General features: G+C 32.3%; 1 protein-coding gene across 3 annotated transcripts in view; it reads left to right on the top strand.

Annotated features, from left to right (window-relative positions):
• The first annotated feature begins 11,096 nt into the window (after positions 1-11,096).
• LOC108904830 (cell wall integrity and stress response component 3-like) overlaps positions 11,097-19,508 on the top strand; it is a 29,819-nt gene continuing 21,407 nt past the window's right edge. For 2 of the 3 annotated variants that reach the window (XM_018707510.1, XM_018707509.1), the window contains exon 1: positions 11,098-11,615. In XM_018707510.1, the coding sequence (XP_018563026.1) occupies positions 11,417-11,615 (199 nt within the window). In that variant the 5' untranslated portion in view covers positions 11,098-11,416. Of the gene's footprint in view, positions 11,616-19,508 lie in introns of all 3 variants that reach the window. The other variant, XM_018707511.1, reaches the window with a different exon arrangement.

The following is a 19,508-nucleotide window of genomic DNA, read 5'->3' as shown; positions in this document are numbered from 1 at the left end:
TTTCGTAAAGAATTTTGAACTTCCGGTATCTATTCTACAGATGAAAATCCGTGAGCACGAGCACCCAAGCACTTAGTAGTCGCACAAATAAAAGATCAAGGTTGCTGTTTTTACTATATGTACATATATACGCGTATATAGATAAGTAACTACTGCATCATATACTATGACTCGTGAAAATTAAAGTGGTTATATTTCGATGTCATTGTCATATACTCCCTTATGTAACGAGTATACGCTATAAAAGAAATAGAATACATGCATTCTTGGAAACAGTTGCTCATATTTTGTTATCCTTAGTATAACTTCGCATTCATAACGAAAATTTTTTTTTAGCTTTTCTTAAATACCTATTTTATAAGTAAATAAATATCGATGTCTTGAGTTTGAATCGAGCACTGTTGAATTTTATGTGTAACTCAAATAGAGAGTTATTTTCTATATATTGAATTCTGGTTATTGAATATCCCCCCTCGTTTTTTCAGTATCATTACTATGTTAAAATGGGCGAAAAATAATACCTACTATTAAATAATACATATTACTGGTAATTACAAAATATTAAGTAGGGCTATATACTTATTTATTGTTTTTTTACTTTATTTCTTTTACAAGATAAATAGTTTTCAGAGAAATGATTAAACTAAGTACCAATTTTCACCTGATGAAAGATACCTATAATCGAATTACAACTTTGAAATAAAAATAAAAAAATAAAAAAGTAAAAATATTATAAAAATTAAACTGAAATGGCTGCACAAGAATCATGTTGTTGTTTCCTACTGTAGTATAACAACCCTAGGTTCGACAAAAAATAAGTAAACGTAGTTGTGGCCAAAAATATGTGATCGTCATAAGGAATCCCTACGTTGTGTATATCGATTTTTAATTGACCGGAAGGCGCTGGTTACTAACTTTGTAGAGGGGATGTATGGTTTAATTATATAAAACAAAAGCAGAGTAAATACACCCAACCTTCATCCACATACAATTCAAATCAAACATGTGACAAATAGAAAGACCAACAAAAACACCAACAACCATTCAACACCAAATGAGAGTGCCAGGCCCACCCAGAGCTCCCGTGGGGAAAGAGCACGGCAGAGAAACCCACGATCGTTGCTCTTACCACCCAAATACAAATACAAAACAACCGCTAACCAAAGGAATAAATTAAGATCCTTTGCTAATGATAATTAAAACTGGACTTATTTAATTTCTCACTAAATGTCATCTCACTCAAGTATGACATACACACTTCCAAGTAAAACTGAATAGGTTTTAGTAACAATAATAGCAACAACAACAACAAGAATAATAATAATAGCAGTCCCATAATACGGGAGGCTATCCAGCTAAAGTTGAAATTTCGGGAGAACAACAACAATAATAACAATAATAATAATCATGGGTGAAAATGTTAGCAAATTCAACAAAGCTCCTACATACGCATGACACAAAGTGAGCACAAGAAATCAAAGAACAACGTAATCAAGATAAAACAAGTTAAATGTGAAACAAAGAAGTTGTCTTGCAATATCTGGGCAGACACGACAATATATACATATTTCAACATGTAATAAATAAAGTGCAGTCGTTAATAATAATTGTAACAATTTTATATTAGGAAAATATACGCCCCTAAGCGTATATAACAATGAAGGCTAAACATACACAGAATTATTATCATGAAACATCTAGGTTTTTCGAACAACGTTATCATGACAAAAACAAGTTAGATGTGAAACAAAGAAGTCCTTATGGTAAAGTCGGGGCGCCCACGACGATATACATATTTTAACATGAAATAAATAATGAGCAATCGTTAATAATAAGTATAACAATTTTACCTTAGAAAAATATATGCCCTTGAGTATAAAGCAATGGAAGCTAAACATACAAAGAATTATTATCATGAAACATATATAAACATCACAATCATAAGATTTCATAGAACAATTAACAACAAAGTACTTAAAGAATATTACCTGCTAACTAATAACACTTTAAACAATTAACTTTTCACTACTTTGACACACTGCCCGCCGATCGTCTTGCTACCTCTCTGCACTGTTCTCACTTCAACTGCCTATCTTCAACTATTTAGGCTTCCTTCCAGAATTTCCTACCTAAGTGCTTGTTTTTTGTGCTTCCTTCTACCGACCGTTAATATTACTTTTTCACTATTATACAACACCCATGTAACAGGTGACGTCGAAGTTGGTAAGATAAGTACGGTTTTGCACACTACTCACCACGACAAAATGACACCATTGGTCACAAAGTAGTAGCGCTTAACCTGAGTAATTTGGTTCGACTTGAAATTAAATCTGGTAGTAGGAGCCAAGTAATTTTATTTCAAGTACCTACACAATCAATTACTTTTTTAGGATCACTTAATTTTCCCTTATTATATATATATAGAAATGACAGTCGCCCTTATAAAAAATGTTCATATCTATAGAACTAAATCCTGAATTTTAATTCCAATATACAAAAAACAATTGAAGTAAAAATTAATAAAATTACAATAAATTATATTAACATATTAATCTCATGCACGGTCACATGAGACTTCTAATGGAACAGACTCTTTTAGTATGACGTCACATATTTAGGCAACCCGCAACAAATTGTCATAGTTGAAATTGTACAATCGAATCTGACTCTTATTTACTACATATTTACATAGATATAAATTAACAATTTGAAATTAAATTATTTTTACAAGAATTTAGAAGTATTTAAGAACAGCCAACACGTGTTTCGTAAAATAGATACACTAATGTGCTTAAAACTTACAAAAAACAATATAAAAGGAATATTCTTAAATTTAAGTATAAAGTAAAAATTTTACAATAGCCGTGTTATTATGCGCATGCTCGGGAAGAATAGTTTCATATGCAGGTGAGATCTTGTAGATTTGTCATCGTTATCATCATTAGTGTATTTTCTCTTTTTTTGTTTAATCTTGGCATTTTCTAGTTCTAGCATGTATGTTTTATTGTTTTTCTTGGTGCTCTGCTGTGTTAGTCTGTTTATCGAGTGGTTTTTTATAGACGTACTCTTAACCTTAACCAAACTTTTCTTGAATGGTATTCTGTTGCGCGGCTACTTCGCTTACATGAAATTATCTTTAATGGGCATGCCCAGTAACACTGATATAATTTTAATTTATTAATTACTATAAATGTCAATATTCTATAAATTTAAAAATATAAATTCTATAATTCTTTTAGTTTGTCACTTGGGGTTTGAAACTTCTTAAATATTTCTAATATTGCATGAATATCGCGATATTTAAGGTCATGACAAGGAAGACAAGTTTTTGTCACTACTAAAAAAGTCTATTGCTGCTTAATAGGTTATGAGTAATAGAATATCTTAAATTTGGCAAAAGATAATAAAAAAGTTAGGGATTGAAATACATAATTGATATAAGGAACTGTATATTAGTATGTGGCTTCTAGGCTATCTTATTGTCTCTTGGATTATCATAGTTGGGTGCTACTGATTGGCTAATGTCGTGGTTCTTTAAGTTAAGGTAAAAGGTACTGTTATTACACAGGTTCACAAAAAAAATGTCTGCCCCGCAAAGCAGACCATCGTATTCCTGCATATTTCCGATCACTGAATATAAACCTAACCTCTGTTTTGCAGAGCCAAGCAAATAGTGCAAATTAGGTATTTCATGGACCCTTCATACAAACTCTATGACCTTGAAGTCCCCTAACCTCAACCCCGATAACGTCATTACCCTACAACTACATAACACCATAAACCCGAAAATCCGAGTGTGAAAGTAAGATGAAACCTTTAACGGAATTCACAATGAACTCAACCATCAGGCCAATAATCTCATAACCCTATGAAATTGGGAATGCAGTGAACAGAGCAAAGGAATTTCTCCAAGAATCCCATAACCCCATAACTATGAGACTGGGAATGCTCTGAACAGGTTTATATTCCTTCGTCCTGGTATGGTCACTGCATTTCCAGACTCATAGGGTTCTGGTGTTCTTGAGTTTCTGAGATTGTAGTGATTTCTGACTGCAGCTATTCTAGAAGGGTGGGATAATATGCCTGATTGATCGATAATTTGATTCAAGGGATGCCAAGTAGAGGTTAGTCAATTGATTGAAAGAAGAGACGATCATACAGACATGTTTTTGACGTAAAAAATTTTTTCTCAAAATAAAAATTTTTTAATTTCAATATTTTGCAGCTTTTGCGTAATATGCTTTATCCATTCGTAAGCGGGAAAATTACAAAGTTTTTGTATCACATATTTTAATAACAAAACAAAAAATAAGATCCATCACATTTTTAAAATTTAAGTTGATTATTTCCAAAAATATGTGGGGAGGCTAAGAATTTTGGAGATGTGTTTACTTGAGTCCTGTTTCCAAGGTTATTAAGGTTAATCATCCTTACATATGAGATCATTTGAATTAATTCACTCTGTTTACTCCATTCCCAGTTTCATAAGGTTATGGGATTATTGGGGTCCTGAGGTTATGTAACGGATAACGTGGATACTGAGTTCCCCATTCCTAGGTTTTGGAACCCATCAAGATTTTCATTAGATACAAGCCTCTTCGTATTCTCAGGTTTACATTGTGGCAAGGGGGTTGAGGTTTGGGGTTTTCAAGGTTATAGAGGCATATAAAAATAGGCATATAAAAGGCATATATAGAAAGGCATATAAAATACTTAGTTCTACTATTCGTAGTCGAGTGGTTTGGCGTTAAATGAGTGTGAGACCCTGGGATGCACTAGAGGGGGTTTTCAAAATATGTATATAAATTAACGATTTACGCAAAATCCTGACATATAAGGTTAAATCAGAGGTCAGATTCAGTTCAAAGGCCGAAAATATGTAGAAATAACACGGTTTGCTTTATGGTGCAGGCAACATTTTTTGTGTGGGCCTGTGTTATTTATCACTATCAGTTGACAAATGCACAATAAATGTATATTTAATATCTTGGAAAACTTATGTGTCTCACCTAAATAAAATAGCCATTACATCATATGATGCAATTACAAGTGAGGTTGAAACGTGATTCTTGATATCTTTTGTTGAAACACACCCAATAAAAAAATGCATTCTTGTATACAACTGTATGCTATGCAATTGCATGATATTTAAATTACAAAAAAATTAATCAGATATTTCAATAATAAAAGGTATCATTTTCCATTACGCTTGTAGTAGGTACGTCAGTAGTGTAGTGAATTTATAAATAACATCGTTATAAATTTGAATTTTTGTCACGTCGAAAATTAACTTATAAAATAAAAATACTTATAGTTTAACTTTTTTTCTTGTAAGAAAATATGTATATTTCTGTAGTACGGTTTCAATGTATTTTCTTACCATAAAATTGTATTTGAATGTAGATTTAATATCGATTTTGCTCAGTTACGACTATGTTAGTATATTCAGACAAATGTCTCAGCATTTTCCACGGGTATCCGATGATAGCCTTGACTTTGAGATAAAGGTCAAGGTTCAAGGTCATATCAAGATCAGGTCGGTTTTTTTAAATGGCGACCCCCCTTTTCGACCCCACAAATGGAAAGAGCAGAAAATTTTGCATCCGAATCTAACATTGCCCGTACCTCAAGGTCAATGGTCAGGGTCAGTTCAAGGTCAAACATTAATATTTACCGTAATTTTTTATTTTTAACTACGAAATCAGAGGGTGTGGCAATCTTTGAGTACCTAATAGTATTCCTTAGTGACCTTGATCTTGAGGTCAAGGTCGAAAGAACATGTTAAGGTCATATCGGTTTTTGTAGTGGCGACCCCTTATTTCGACGCTAGAAATAAGAGAGCGTAGAATTCTACATGTTAATATGATCTTAAAAGTGGCCTTAAGGTCACTGTCAAGGTCAGGTAGAGATCAAGTGATTATTCCGGTCATTTTTTATTTTCGGCGATGGGACTCAATCTTTTAGTGAACTCAAGATCAAGGTCACTATGGAGTACCATCAGGTACATAACTCTGATTCCGTAATTAAAAATTAAAAAATTGCAGCAAAAATCAACATTGGACCTTGAAGTGACCTTGACCATTGACCTTGAGTTGACGGCCAATGTCATATTCGGATGCAGAATTTTCTGCTCCTTTCATTTTCCGGGGTCGAAAAGGAGGGTCGCCATTTAAAAAAACTGATTTGATTTTGATATGACCTCGTACTTTGACCTTGACCTCAAGGTCAAGGTTACCATCGGATGTGTCGTGAAAAATGCTGGGACTCTTGTCCACACCATTTATCCCAAAAGGGCTTTCCCGCTGAGATATTTTGACGTTTCAAACCCTGTATAACAGTTACTAAAAACGTTGTATGCGATTGTAACATATTAATAAAGTAGAATGTGGCTTGAACTCGCATTTTGATTGATTGCGGCATTAAAATGCTAAAACATTTTAGAAAATACCTTCCGTATGCTACCTAGAGCTCAAAACATTTTGGAAAAGAGTAAGCGATCACTGAAAAATTTAGGATGCTAACCGTAATTTGTAAATGCTGTCTGGGGTCGAGGTATAGTTCAAAAATATTGTTTAGTATTGGTTTCACCGACAGATTTTTATAAATGTCTAATTTGTATTTACATATTTTTATTTTTGAAAGAAGCAAGTGAGAGATGCGGTGAGGATAGGGGGGATCTTCACGTCCAAACAATTTTTTTGCCATTTTCGAAATCAGCGAATTTTACTAAAGATTGGTAGGTTGAATGGCCAGGTTGGATTTTTTTTTAATTTTTGGGGAGAATTGATAGTGTGTGATACGTCAGAATTGTTTCTTTTTATCATTTTCGGATTCAGCTGAAAATTATAGGCTAAAGATAGGTGGATTGTATGGCTAGTTTGGATTTTTTTAATTTTTATGGGAAATTGAGGGTATATGGGGAGAAATCCACATGTCAGAATTTTTTTATCATTTTCGGATTCAGCGAAAAATGTTACTAAAGATAAAAATACACTACTGTTTTTGTCTGCCAGTTTTAACAACGCCGGGAGGCGTGGTAGTTTATTAGTTAGTTCTCGGAACGGATGGGCCAACTCAGACAGTAAAATATTTCAGTCAACAATAATTATTGAAAGGTTAAGGGTTTTCAAGTAGGTTTAGCGTCGCCATAATGTCATCGAGAGAGTGCCTTTTGTCACCGGGAGTAATAAATTTGCGACCATCGCAGTCCTTCGGAGAAGGCCTCATGAAATTTGGCAATGATTTCGAACAAGTAGATTTAGATCGTTGGGCCATGTGTTAGGCATCTGGTATCAACTAACTGCGTCGGTTTAGCCCATGGTGAAAGGAAAAAAATCGATATTTCTAATAACGCGCGAAATACATGAATTCCAAGATATTTAAATAAGTTGTTAGAATGTTGTGAGTAAAATAATAACAGATCAAATAGCTGGTTTTTAGGCAGATTTTCCACGCTATAAGAGTAGATTAAATGAGACTGACTAATCCATCCTGTGTTGCTATACGGAGTCACAAGAGGAAGGTGTAGGGTTACTTGATCTCAAAATTATCCATACAATTGTAAATTTAGTAAATTAGGTATTAACATGGTATAGTTAAGCCATTTCAACCCCCGATATTCAAAGAGCGAGGTGTCGAATTCAGGAAAGTGTCTGGAATTCATTATCTGATAGTAAGTACAACATTTTTAAGTTCTCAAGTATTAATCAAAGTGTAGATGATAATCATAAACCCCCTTTCGAGAAGCTAATAGTAAACTCTTTTGAAATCCAGTATCGTTATGATACTGGTCATAACGTAGTTAGATAAATAAAAAAATAACCCCTCAGGTTACATATTTATTAGTCTATCTTTTATGAATTTCAATTTATTATTAAAAATATCCTCTTTTCAGGAAATCAATCTCTATCATACAAACATTTAACAATACCTTTCTTTATATTAGTATGTTGATTTGAATTAAAAAGATATCCATTAGTGTGAGTTGGTTTTCTATAAACAATTGTTTCTAACTAATTGTTATTTTTTTAAATTAAAATATCCAGAATGGGCATTGTATTATTAATATTTAATATTATATACAGGGTGGGTCACTAGTAACGCCTCGGTCGCTAACGGCAAATTTTACAGAAACCTGTTTAGGTGGGTATGTGTAGATTGATTACGGCTACATTTTAAAAATATTTTGAAATATAGAGGGTGTCCAGGAAAAACGTAACATTTCAAAGTTATTCATTTTTAAATGGAACACCCTGTATTTTACTGCATTTTTGAAAGCACCGTAAAAAAATAGGTGAACTTTATTAAAGGTTCTGCATACCTAGGACTTACAGTTTGTGAGATATTTCAATTTTAGTGAAAATGCAGGCATAGCGTAGAAATTTAATATTAGCAATAAAAAAATAATTTTAAGGAAGCAGCTTTGGAGGGTCTATTTTAGATCCTTGAAGTTATAAATTGTTATATTTGTCGTCACTTAGTATTATACAGGGTGTTCAAAAAACTGCTGAATACTTCTCTCAACTTTAAACAGCAATAACTTGGTTATTTTAAATGGAACACCCAGTATATTTTTACTTTGAGAGTTAGGAAATTTAAAACTCTTTCAAACTGTATATAGGTTTCCTATACCTATCTCCAACGGTATTGGAGATATTTGTGCCGTTTCGTTTTTTATCGATTTTTTTTGTAAGATGTATCCACGTGTCTCTATCGAGGTCTTTACTGAATTGGTTTGGGTTCTTCTTGATGACGTCTCTGTAAATATAAGGAGAAAAATGTGAATGCAAATACATGGCACACCTGCACATTTTTCATATTCAGTGAGAAATTATATAAATCGATAATTAAGTAATAAATGAGTAGGTAAGAATGGTTCATGTCAGTGGCTACCACAGGTGTCCAAACCTCTCGTAATGGACTTCTTTGTTTCGGGCTGTATAAAAATATATCTTGTACACAGTGTTCCACCTACTACTTGCGATGATATGAAGGAAAGGATTAGATATGCATTTGCCACAATCACCCCAAATATTCTAAGGAATGTGAGAATATCATTTGAAGATAGAATAAGATGCTGTATTCAAGAGAATGGTTATCAATTCGAACATCTATTAAAATTTTTCTTTGTTTCTTCTAAAAGTAAAATTTTCTTTAATAAATATTTTTCATGTTCATAAATAATTCAGTTACTTACTACAAACATATTTATACAAAATTAATAACTTTTTATAATTATTCGGCTTATAAAATAATATTTTTTATTAGAAAACTTTTTTGAATATTTTCATGATAATGATAAAAGGAACTTTTACTTTTAGAAAAAACAAAGAAAAATTTTAATTGATGTTCGAATTGATAACCATTCTCCTGAATACAGCATCTTATTCTATCTTCAAATGATATTCTCACGCAAATGCATCTCTAATCCTTCCCTCCAATATCATCGCAAGTAATAGGTGGAACATTGTATACAAGATTTTTTATATAGCTCGCAACAAAGAAGTCCATTACGGTGAGGTCTGGACACCTACGTGGCCACTGACATGCACCATTCCTACTTATCCATTTATTACTAAATTTTCGATTTAAATAATTTCTCACTGAATATGAAAAATTTGCAGGTGCGCCATCTAATTGCATCCTCATTTTTCTCAATATATTTAAAGAGACGTCATCAAGAAGAACCCAAACCAATTCAGTAAAGACCTCGATAAAGACACGTGGATACATCTTAAAAAAAAAATCGATAAAAAACGAAACGGCACAAATATCTCCAATACCGTTAGAGATAGGTATAGGGAACCTATACACAGTTTGAAAGAGTTTTAAATTTCCCAACTCCCAAAGTAAAAATATACTGGGTGTTCCATTTAAAATAACCAAGTTATTGCTGTTTAAAGTTGAGAGAAGTATTCAGCAGTTTTTTGAACACCCTGTATAATACTAAGTGACGACAAATATAACAATTTATAACTTCAAGGATCTAAAATAGACCCTCCAAAGCTGCTTCCTTAAAATTATTTTTTTATTGCTAATATTAAATTTCTACGCTATGCCTGCATTTTCACTAAAATTGAAATATCTCACAAACTGTAAGTCCTAGGTATGCAGAACCTTTAATAAAGTTCACCTATTTTTTTACGGTGCTTTCAAAAATGCAGTAAAATACAGGGTGTTCCATTTAAAAAAACATAACTTTGATATGGTACGCTTTTCCTGGACACCCTGTATATTTCAAAATATTTTTAGAATGTAGCCGTAATCAACCTACACATACCCACCTAAACAGGTTTGTGTAACATTTGCCGTTTGGTCACTAGCGACCGAGGCGTTACTGGTGACCCATCCTGTACATAGAAGTATAGATATTTAATTCCTCAATGGTAAAATTGCAAATTGTCTGGTTTTTTTCAGTGACATTCTTTGGTTGAGCAAAACTATTTTTATAAAGATATCCTTGACTGATCCTTCTGGCGCAATAGTTTATTTCACAACTTTTTAAAATTTTTCACAAAAAAGGTGATATCAGTGTGATGAATGAAATTTCAAACTTATTCAAAAAAAACTTAACATTAATTTCAATGTAACATGCAAATAAAATGTTTGTCTGATCTCAAATATGTATTTTGTTATCATTATCAATACGGCCATAAAAAAGGAATGAGGTATTTAGATCTCCTTTCTTTTCTTAGTTCCTAATCTAAAAAAAATGATTTTTTTTAAATTTACTGTTAATTAACTCCCCTGTTGCAATTTATTTAGTTATAATTTATACATGGATAGTAAAGTGCTTAGATGATTAAATGTGGGTACATAAATTACTATTAGCACAAAGAGGTTGTCTAATGACACCATCAAATTAATTAAATTGCTTAACATTAATCCCAATAACAGTTGTTTTTAAAATTTCAAATAGATTCATAAAAATAAACAGATTTGAAAACAAACTTAGTAAACATTGAGAATTTTAGATATCCGAGAAGGTAAACATCTAAGGAAATTAACAAACTTGAATATTATCTTCTTTCTCTATTTTTGGCCATAAAATATATATTCACATATGTATATAAAGGAGCACTGAACCAAATCAGAACCAGTTGCAATTCATTCACATTTAGTTCACACAAACAAACTTCAAATGCCACTACACATTTACCAGTCCTAACTTTAGTATTATAACTTTTAATTTGTACTATTTTTCTTTTCAGGATCTACAACATGTTCGTTATGAATTAAACGAAAGGGACAGGACGGGACTGAAAGGACACCCTCTGAATTCCTCCACTTCTCAAGAAGTCCCCTCGTGCTACCTCTTAGAGAGTCCCATTCAAGTCAGTTGCAACCGTCGATTGCTGAAATAAACACCGTTCTTCAATCGCTTGTTAAATCGCCGTGAAAAGTGCCATAGTTAACAATGGTATGTTTACTTCCTGTGTTAGTCGCTGCTGGTACTTTACTTGGGTTGATTGATGGGGCTAACGCCCAGCACTACGCCTCCAAATACGACCATATTGACGTCGACGCTATCCTTAATAACAGAAGGATCGTGAATTACTATGCCGCTTGTCTGCTGTCGGAAGGACCTTGTCCGCCGGAAGGGATCGAGTTTAAAAGTGAGTACAAACTTTTAGTTCTCCTTTCTTTTGGTGACAATATTTTGTGTCGCATGCGACTGATTCTTTTCGGTCGAAAAGCGTTTCTGGATGACTATTTTGATTTCACGGAAGTGCACGAGGTAGTCTGGGCTATAAAAATAATTCTACGGACTTTAGTTGCGCTAGAGGTTATTTAACAAGTTTTGAATTAAATTGAGAAAATAATAAATCTGCTTTTTACATACGCAACTGTAAGTATGATTAATTTTACGCGAATACAGGGTGGCTCGCTAAAACTGGTTTGGTTTCAAAAGTCCCGAAATAAACAGTTTTAAAAACAAATTTTATTCGAAAAAGTTATATACTGTTTATAAAATTTTTTTTGGTAAATTTCTAGAGACAAGACGTTTTGCATACCCAATGACCTCTTGAAATTATTTGAATAATTTCGTAATCCCTAAAGGTAACCTCGTCATGTACAGGATGGTCCGAATTTTATGCAGGAAACTTCGAGGGCAGATAGATCTCTTTAAAATAATAGGTGGTTGCCTTATAAAAATAGGTCTGGAACGGCCTCGTTGTCGTGTTAAAGTTGAAATTGATTTTTTGTTTATATCTCCGGAATCTATTAACCGATCTCAATAAAATTTGGTGCAGATAATGTATGACAGTAGGCCTTGCATTCCCTATAATATGAGCTCTAATGGTTCAACCAGTGGTGTACAACTGGACAGGGGTCGCCCTCTTTTTATAAAAAAAACTGCGCCACTGTATTTTTTACAAGTTATTGTAACGGATTTATATTATAATGCACTAAATACGTAAAAAAGGTAACCTGAATTTTTTCCCTAAGATTCACCGTTGTCAAGTTATTCATACCAATAAAATCCCCTTGTGGCAGACACTTCAAACCATAATATTACAAGAATATTTATGTTTATGCTTAAAAGTAAGTGCAATTTGTAAGCAGATCAACAAAATTATTTCCACATTACCTGTGATGTAGTGTTCCTAGTGTGTTTTAGTTTCCCCTGGAAGCTTAATCCACTATCTTTACAAATAAGAACAATTTAAATCAAAATAATAATAAAAATACATTTACCATGCAAAAACAATTAAACAAGAAATGAAATTAACGTTATGTATTTGCAGCAATTGTTCAAAATTCGAACCATCCACATCGATACATTTCTGACAACTTCTATTAATGATTAATGGAATTACCTAACTAATATCATGTGGTGGTTTTCTTTTAATTCATTACACCCGTCTTCTATTCGCTGCAGTAGTTGTGGTCTTGTATCTATTGGAGTAGAGTAAACTTTACTTTTTAGATAGATAACCCCAAACATAGAAGTCCAGGGGGTTTAGATCTGGCGATCTGGCTGGCCAAGACACTGAATTCTCTGCACCATTATGGTCGACATTGGCATTTGGTCTTCAACCTATCCATCGCCCCATATAATTTTTAAGCCATTCTTGTATTATTCTCCTAAAATGCGCAGGAGCACCATCCATTTGTATCCAGCTATTTTGTGGTATATTTAATGGAACATCCTCTAATAATTCAAATAGATGGTCTTCTAGAAAGTTTAGAAATGCTGTGAATTTAGATGGGGTGACAAGAAAAAGGGTCCGAATTATTTCGAGCCACACTTTCACAGAAAATTCGTGTTGAAAAGATCTTGTTCCAATTTCATGAGGATTTTCTTGTGATCAAATATTGTGAAAATTCACTACCCCTCGCCTTGTGAACGTAGCCTCATCGGTCCAAAGTATTTCTAGTAAAAATTCTGGATTATGTTGTGACTTTAAAACAACCACTAACAATTCAGGTGTGTCTACATCTCCCGGAAGTAAATTTTGCACAGGTTGTAAATGGTACGGATTTCTACCATCCTTATGTAGAACTTTTCAAATTTTCGATTTACTCACCCCAATGTTCTTAAAATTTCATTTATGTGCCTTTCACTGCGCCGTCGTGATTTTCCAAACATCCTTTTAATCCAAAAAGATGAAAGCGACGAGTGTAAAGAATTTTCTTGATGTGCTTACAAATTGCACTTACTTTTAAGCATAAACATAAATATTCTTGTAATATTATGGTTAGAAATATCCGTCTCAAGGAGATTGTATTCGTATGAATAACTTGAGAACGATGAACTTTAAAGAGAAGATTCACGTTACCTTTTTTGTATATTAGAATATAAATAGGTTACAATAGCTTGTAAAAAATACAGTGGCGTAGGCTTTTTTTATAAAAAAGGGGTGACCCTGTCCAGTTGTACACCACTGGTCCATCCTTTAGATCTCATATTTTAGGGAATGCAAGGTCTACTGTCATACATTATCTGCACCAAATTTTATTGAGATCGGTTAATAGATTCCGGAGATATAAACAAAAAATCAATTTTTTTTAACAACTTCAACACCCTGTATCTCTAAAACGAGGCCGTTCCAGACCTATGTTTATAAGGCAAACACCTATTATTTTAAAGAGATCAATCTGCCCTCGAAGTTTCCTGCATAAAATTCGGACCACCCTGTATATGCACATCTTTTCAGTTAATATCAAAGCAAGGCATGATAAATTTTAAATGTAGCTGATCCAACACCTACCTAAATATACGCAAAAATAATATATTTTTTCATTCAGATGAAGAATTCGTAAATAATAAAATTATTGTACTTTAGTTATAAATTATGCGTGGCACTAATTGGTTAAAGTTTAATTGAATTAGTTATTAAACAAAAAATAGACCCCTTTTGCTAATATTTGATTGATACAATTCTTATTATTATAAATAGACAATCTATAAAATCATTAAGAAAGATAATAAATATTAGTAAAAATTTCCTTAATATATTTGATTACGTTTTTAACTTTTATTTTACAATCTCTATGGGCTATGGGAATATACAGGTTACAACTGTCCCATATAGGCTGTTGCAAATTCGCTTCTCACTACAGCGATCTCGGAAACGGTAAGAGATACGAAATAGCTTAAATGGGGGCAAAGTTGCTTAACCAGGGGACCAACATTATGCATTTAAAAAATCAAGCTAACATGATTAGTTTTCGAATATTTGAAAAAAAAAAACGAAATTTTGGAAATCCGTTTTTGTTTAATTTCAGCCTTGCTTGAGGTGCTATTAAAAAAAGAAGAACATTTTCTCATGGCAACTTTTTGCCCTCTATCGAATTTTAGATTTCTATGTTTATTGAATCATCGTACATTTTAAGTGTCGTTAGACACTGTGAAATCTACCTAGTTATTTAAAATATTACCATCAACAAGATTAGAGTTTTAAACAAAAACGGATTTCCAAAATTTAGGTTTTTTTCAAATATTTCGAAAACTAATCATGTTAACCTTGATTTTTTAGAGGCATAATGTTGGTCCCCTGATTAAGCTACTACGTATCTCTTACCGTTTCCGAGATCCCTGTAGCGAGAAGCGAATTTGTAACAGCCTGTACAGGTATCTTCCTTATTTTAAGAGTTACAGAAATGGTTAAAGGGGCAAAAATGTACAGAATTTTATGGCGATCACGGATTCGTTTCTAAGTATAGAAAATTCCGAATAGTTCCGAATACTTATTCGAAGAAAACCGATTTTGTACTATTTATTTTTTTAGTCGTATTTCACTAGTTTTTCAAAATTTTTGTACAAAAATGTGTAGTTTGATATTAAATGCTGTGAGAAATCGATTTTTGCTGTCAGTATTGGCGTTTCTCTAAAAATGAGTGGTGAGCGGTAGTTAACATTTGTTTTTCTTACGGACGCCATGTTGAATTTTTGCCTCATTAGAAGAAACGGGAAATTCTCTTTACAACGATGTATAATTTATGGGGTTTTCTTAAATATATAACCAAGATTTGTATATAATTATAACTTTAATTAAAAAAAAGTAGCCATGTGAAACATATGAGTTTTTTCTATAAATTTGTGGGTACACACGTCCGCAAGTGACCCATTTTAAGTATTACGTCAAGAGTGTCAGCCTGACGCCTTCTGGACCGGTCTAACAGTTGCAAGGACAAATAATAGCCGCGACGCACTAGGGTTCCAGGAAGAGGTCCACTGCAGATTGGCGCCAAGGACCAGATACGTATACATGCGAACGACACCATATCAGGACTCTCCAGCGAGCGCTCGCCCCGACAATACTTCATTTTCACTAACGTTGTTTTCAATAAAAATACTTTTATTTTTACCGTTGAGAGAGAGCTTTATTTTGCTGCACACCGAACGCAACCCTTAAATTAATTTAATATTTGTTATTTTTAATACTTTTTGACATAACAATAACAAGAGTAACGAACAACACAGTATAGAATAAGCAATAACTGGTAAATTTAAATTTTATCACAAATGTTTGAAGTGCATGCCATTACCTGGTGGTCTAGTTACTTGGCCGCAGAGAAGTCCTGATTTGACCGCATGAACTTTTTCTTTTACAGTTATATTAAGGATCAGCTATACACTAGGCAAAAGTTAAAATTACCATTTATTTAATAAGTTGTTATATAAAAAAATTATGTTTCACATGGCTACATGTTTTTTTTTATTAAAATTATTATTATATTTAATATCTTGGTTATTTATTTATGAACTACATAAATTATACATAGTTGTAAAATAAATTTTCCCTTTCTTCTAATGGGGCCAAAAATTCAATATGGTGCCCATAAGAAAAACAAAAGTTAACTACCGCTCGGCACACATTTTTAGAAATACGTCAATACTGACAGCAAAAAATCTATTCCTCACATTTAATATGAGACAACACATTTTTGTCCAAAAGTTTTGAAAAACAAGTGAAATGCGACTAAAAAAAAGAAATGGCATAAAGTCGGTTTTCTTCGATTATCTTCGGAACTATTCGGAATTTTGTAAATTTAAAAAGGAATCCGAGCTCATCATAAAAATCTGTACATTTTTGATAAGATACGATTAATTTAAGAAATATACCTGTATAGGACAATTAAAAAGTTGTAACCCTGTATATTTGTATACACAAAGTGTTTTCTAAGTCCATATTGTAACTTTAGGATGTTGCTCCTCTGGTCTTTTTAGATATTTACCTTTAATGAAATTAAACTGGTTATAAGGCTTTACTTGAAGTGTAAACCATTTTCGCGTTATTATGCCGTGGCCTATGTAGCTGGTCACCGCCAATTACGGACTTATATCGCACTTCTTTAGCCTTAGCTAGGAATCTTTGACCTTCCTTTCTTCTTGGGTTAAGCCGCGATAAAAGTTTTACTGAGTTATTACTGAAGATGCCTACAGTGAAGAACAAAGAGTTTGGAATGATTGAATGTGACCAATTGTATGAGAAAAGATTCTGTCCGTATTACCAAGAACCGAAAACAATATCAAAGCGGGCTTAGTGGTTCGAATAGCGGGTTCGCCACCACAGAGTGTAGCCCAAGAACAACAAGGGCAAGTGAAAGATTCCGAGCTAAGGCTAAGAAAGCTAAGTCCATGATGGTAATCACGGCGTAGCAACCCGAAAAACTATGATATCTTAAATAAAATTATCTAGAATTACCAGTTTTCAAAATACAAGATGTTAATAGTATTGAAATTCACAGAACTGGTCTGTCAATTAGTGGTGGAGATTCTGAGAAGAACTGTCACTAAAAACCCCAGAATTTCGGCGCTATTGAATATTTTGTATAATTAACAAATTCATTTTAAATAAATGTGTTTCATTTTATTCGACAACGAACTTATTTAAGCTATCTTTTTTTAATTATCATATACTCAACTAACTCTAAAACTCTTTACTTCAGAAAAAAATATGTACAATTTTGAATAAAATATTCCTATAAAAAATTGTATGTAAAATCGTGGGACAATTTGTAATTGTCAGGTATAATGACGTGCGTATCCAAAATCTAATATATTCAGCGAATGTCGAAATTATCGATTCTTAGTGACAATGGTTCTCAGTATTTCTCCCACTGCAAACGCAGATTTGTTTACCAATTCTATGACTTTCTACTTTTAATTAGTTAAACCTTAAACCATTAACCAAGTTTCAGAAACAATCAATCATCTTTAGAGATATTAAAATAAACGTGACAACACTTTTAAAATTTCAACACATTGCTTATCTACAACCATATAGCTTTACCACTTTGGTTCATTAAGACTTTTTGATTTAAAATGGCACTTCAAAAATCCTAAATATCCGGTGGTGTCGAGATTCTAAGTGTCTTAGGTCTTTCAGTATTTTCATCACTAATTAAGATTTATGTGACAGACGTGTCAATTTTTCTCTTTAAAAGATAAGTCATTAATCCAACATCTTCACATATATTTGACAAAATGCAATATTTTTAAAATACAGTAACCTATGTCAATAAATTCAGTGGCGTTAGACAATATTAAAGCTTTATGGTCTAAAAAAAAGAAGCTAACAGCCTCTTGAAATCAAGGCAAATGCTATATGAAAAATGCCATATTGAAAGAAAGTCATAATGGAATATCGCTTCTAAGTTTTCCTATTTCCTTATCTAAACAGAAAAAAAATTATCAAAAATATATATTTATTTCTGCAGATACCGATAAGTTTACTAGTGCGTGAAATTGGGGAAAGTTTTATAACTTTATATTGCCTTAACTTTTCAGTAAGCCATGAACTTCACCATCAAAAACTTTATTATCATGTATGTATGTATGTATGTATGTATGTATATTCGCGAAACGTTTTCACTTGTGTATGTAGAATGTATATTTATTCCAAATATGTAATTTTTCCTATGGCTTTGATTATTATGACATAAAACAGCTATTTTGGAAAACATTTCGAAAAAGAACTAAGGAATATACCTTTATGATATATTTTAAGAAATAAATTAAACTTATTAACTTTGTAGCATCTTGCACCTAGAAAGACACTCTTGGAAATACCTAACATAACATAACCTTTAAAGTTAGCATGCAGGTTTATTTTTTATTGAAAGAGATTACCTATATTTTAAATTTTATTGATAATATTAAAATTGTCCTTAATAATTCTTAAGTCTGCAGAACAATAACCTTCATGGTTAATTTGTTCTACTTAGAAGTGTTGCAAAGAGGTGGTTGTCCTCAATAATAGTCAATCGTTGTTTATTTGGTTTTGTACAAAACTTGAGTCGTTTTATCTCTTTAATGTCTAAACTATATTACAGCTAATAAACACAATTTATATACGTTAATATTAATCAAATTGTTTATAATGTTTCTACCTACTTTTTCTTTAAAAATAAAACATTTAACATGTCTCCAATTATTATACTTACTTAATCATAACACTGCTATGTACTTTATAAATTCACAATTTGTTATTTGCAGATAGCAGAAAAACCCCTCCTCAATAAGAATAATAATAAATAATTTGCATTGAATCAGTTTATGGTTCTGTAATGAAATATTGTTTGGTCAGAGGTTTCATTTGAATACTTCTATTAGATATAAAAATAACAATTAGTAATAGCGAAAAAGCACCAAGTTTCTTGAATTAATCTTATTATTATGTCACAAATATACATATAACAAGCCATTCTCATATGAAATTTTATCTTAAAATTAGTCAAAGAATCACCCTTTAAACTTTGTACAAGTACCTAATAAACACCCTGTATAACTTAAAATTTTGATAATTATAATTCTATTAATATAGCTTCACAGCAATTGACAAAACTGACCATCAATGATGTCAAAAGAACCGGTAATATGTACAAGTATAATACCGATGCTAAAGTATTTAGGCTACGTACGTAATCCATTAGCAACTTTCTTCCAATTTAGTGCCGCAAATAAAGCCGAAAGTAGGTTGTAATTAGTAAAAGGTAATCGGGGTACTCAAACAACGGTATCTGCTTTTCAAATACCAATAATAATAATCATCGTC

The sequence above is a fragment of the Anoplophora glabripennis genome, unplaced genomic scaffold, assembly GCF_000390285.2.
Source record: "Anoplophora glabripennis isolate ALB-LARVAE unplaced genomic scaffold, Agla_2.0 scaffold104, whole genome shotgun sequence".
NCBI lineage: Eukaryota > Metazoa > Arthropoda > Insecta > Coleoptera > Cerambycidae > Anoplophora > Anoplophora glabripennis.
Note: the sequence above shows the minus strand (reverse complement) of the source record. Positions and strands in the feature narration are given on the sequence as shown.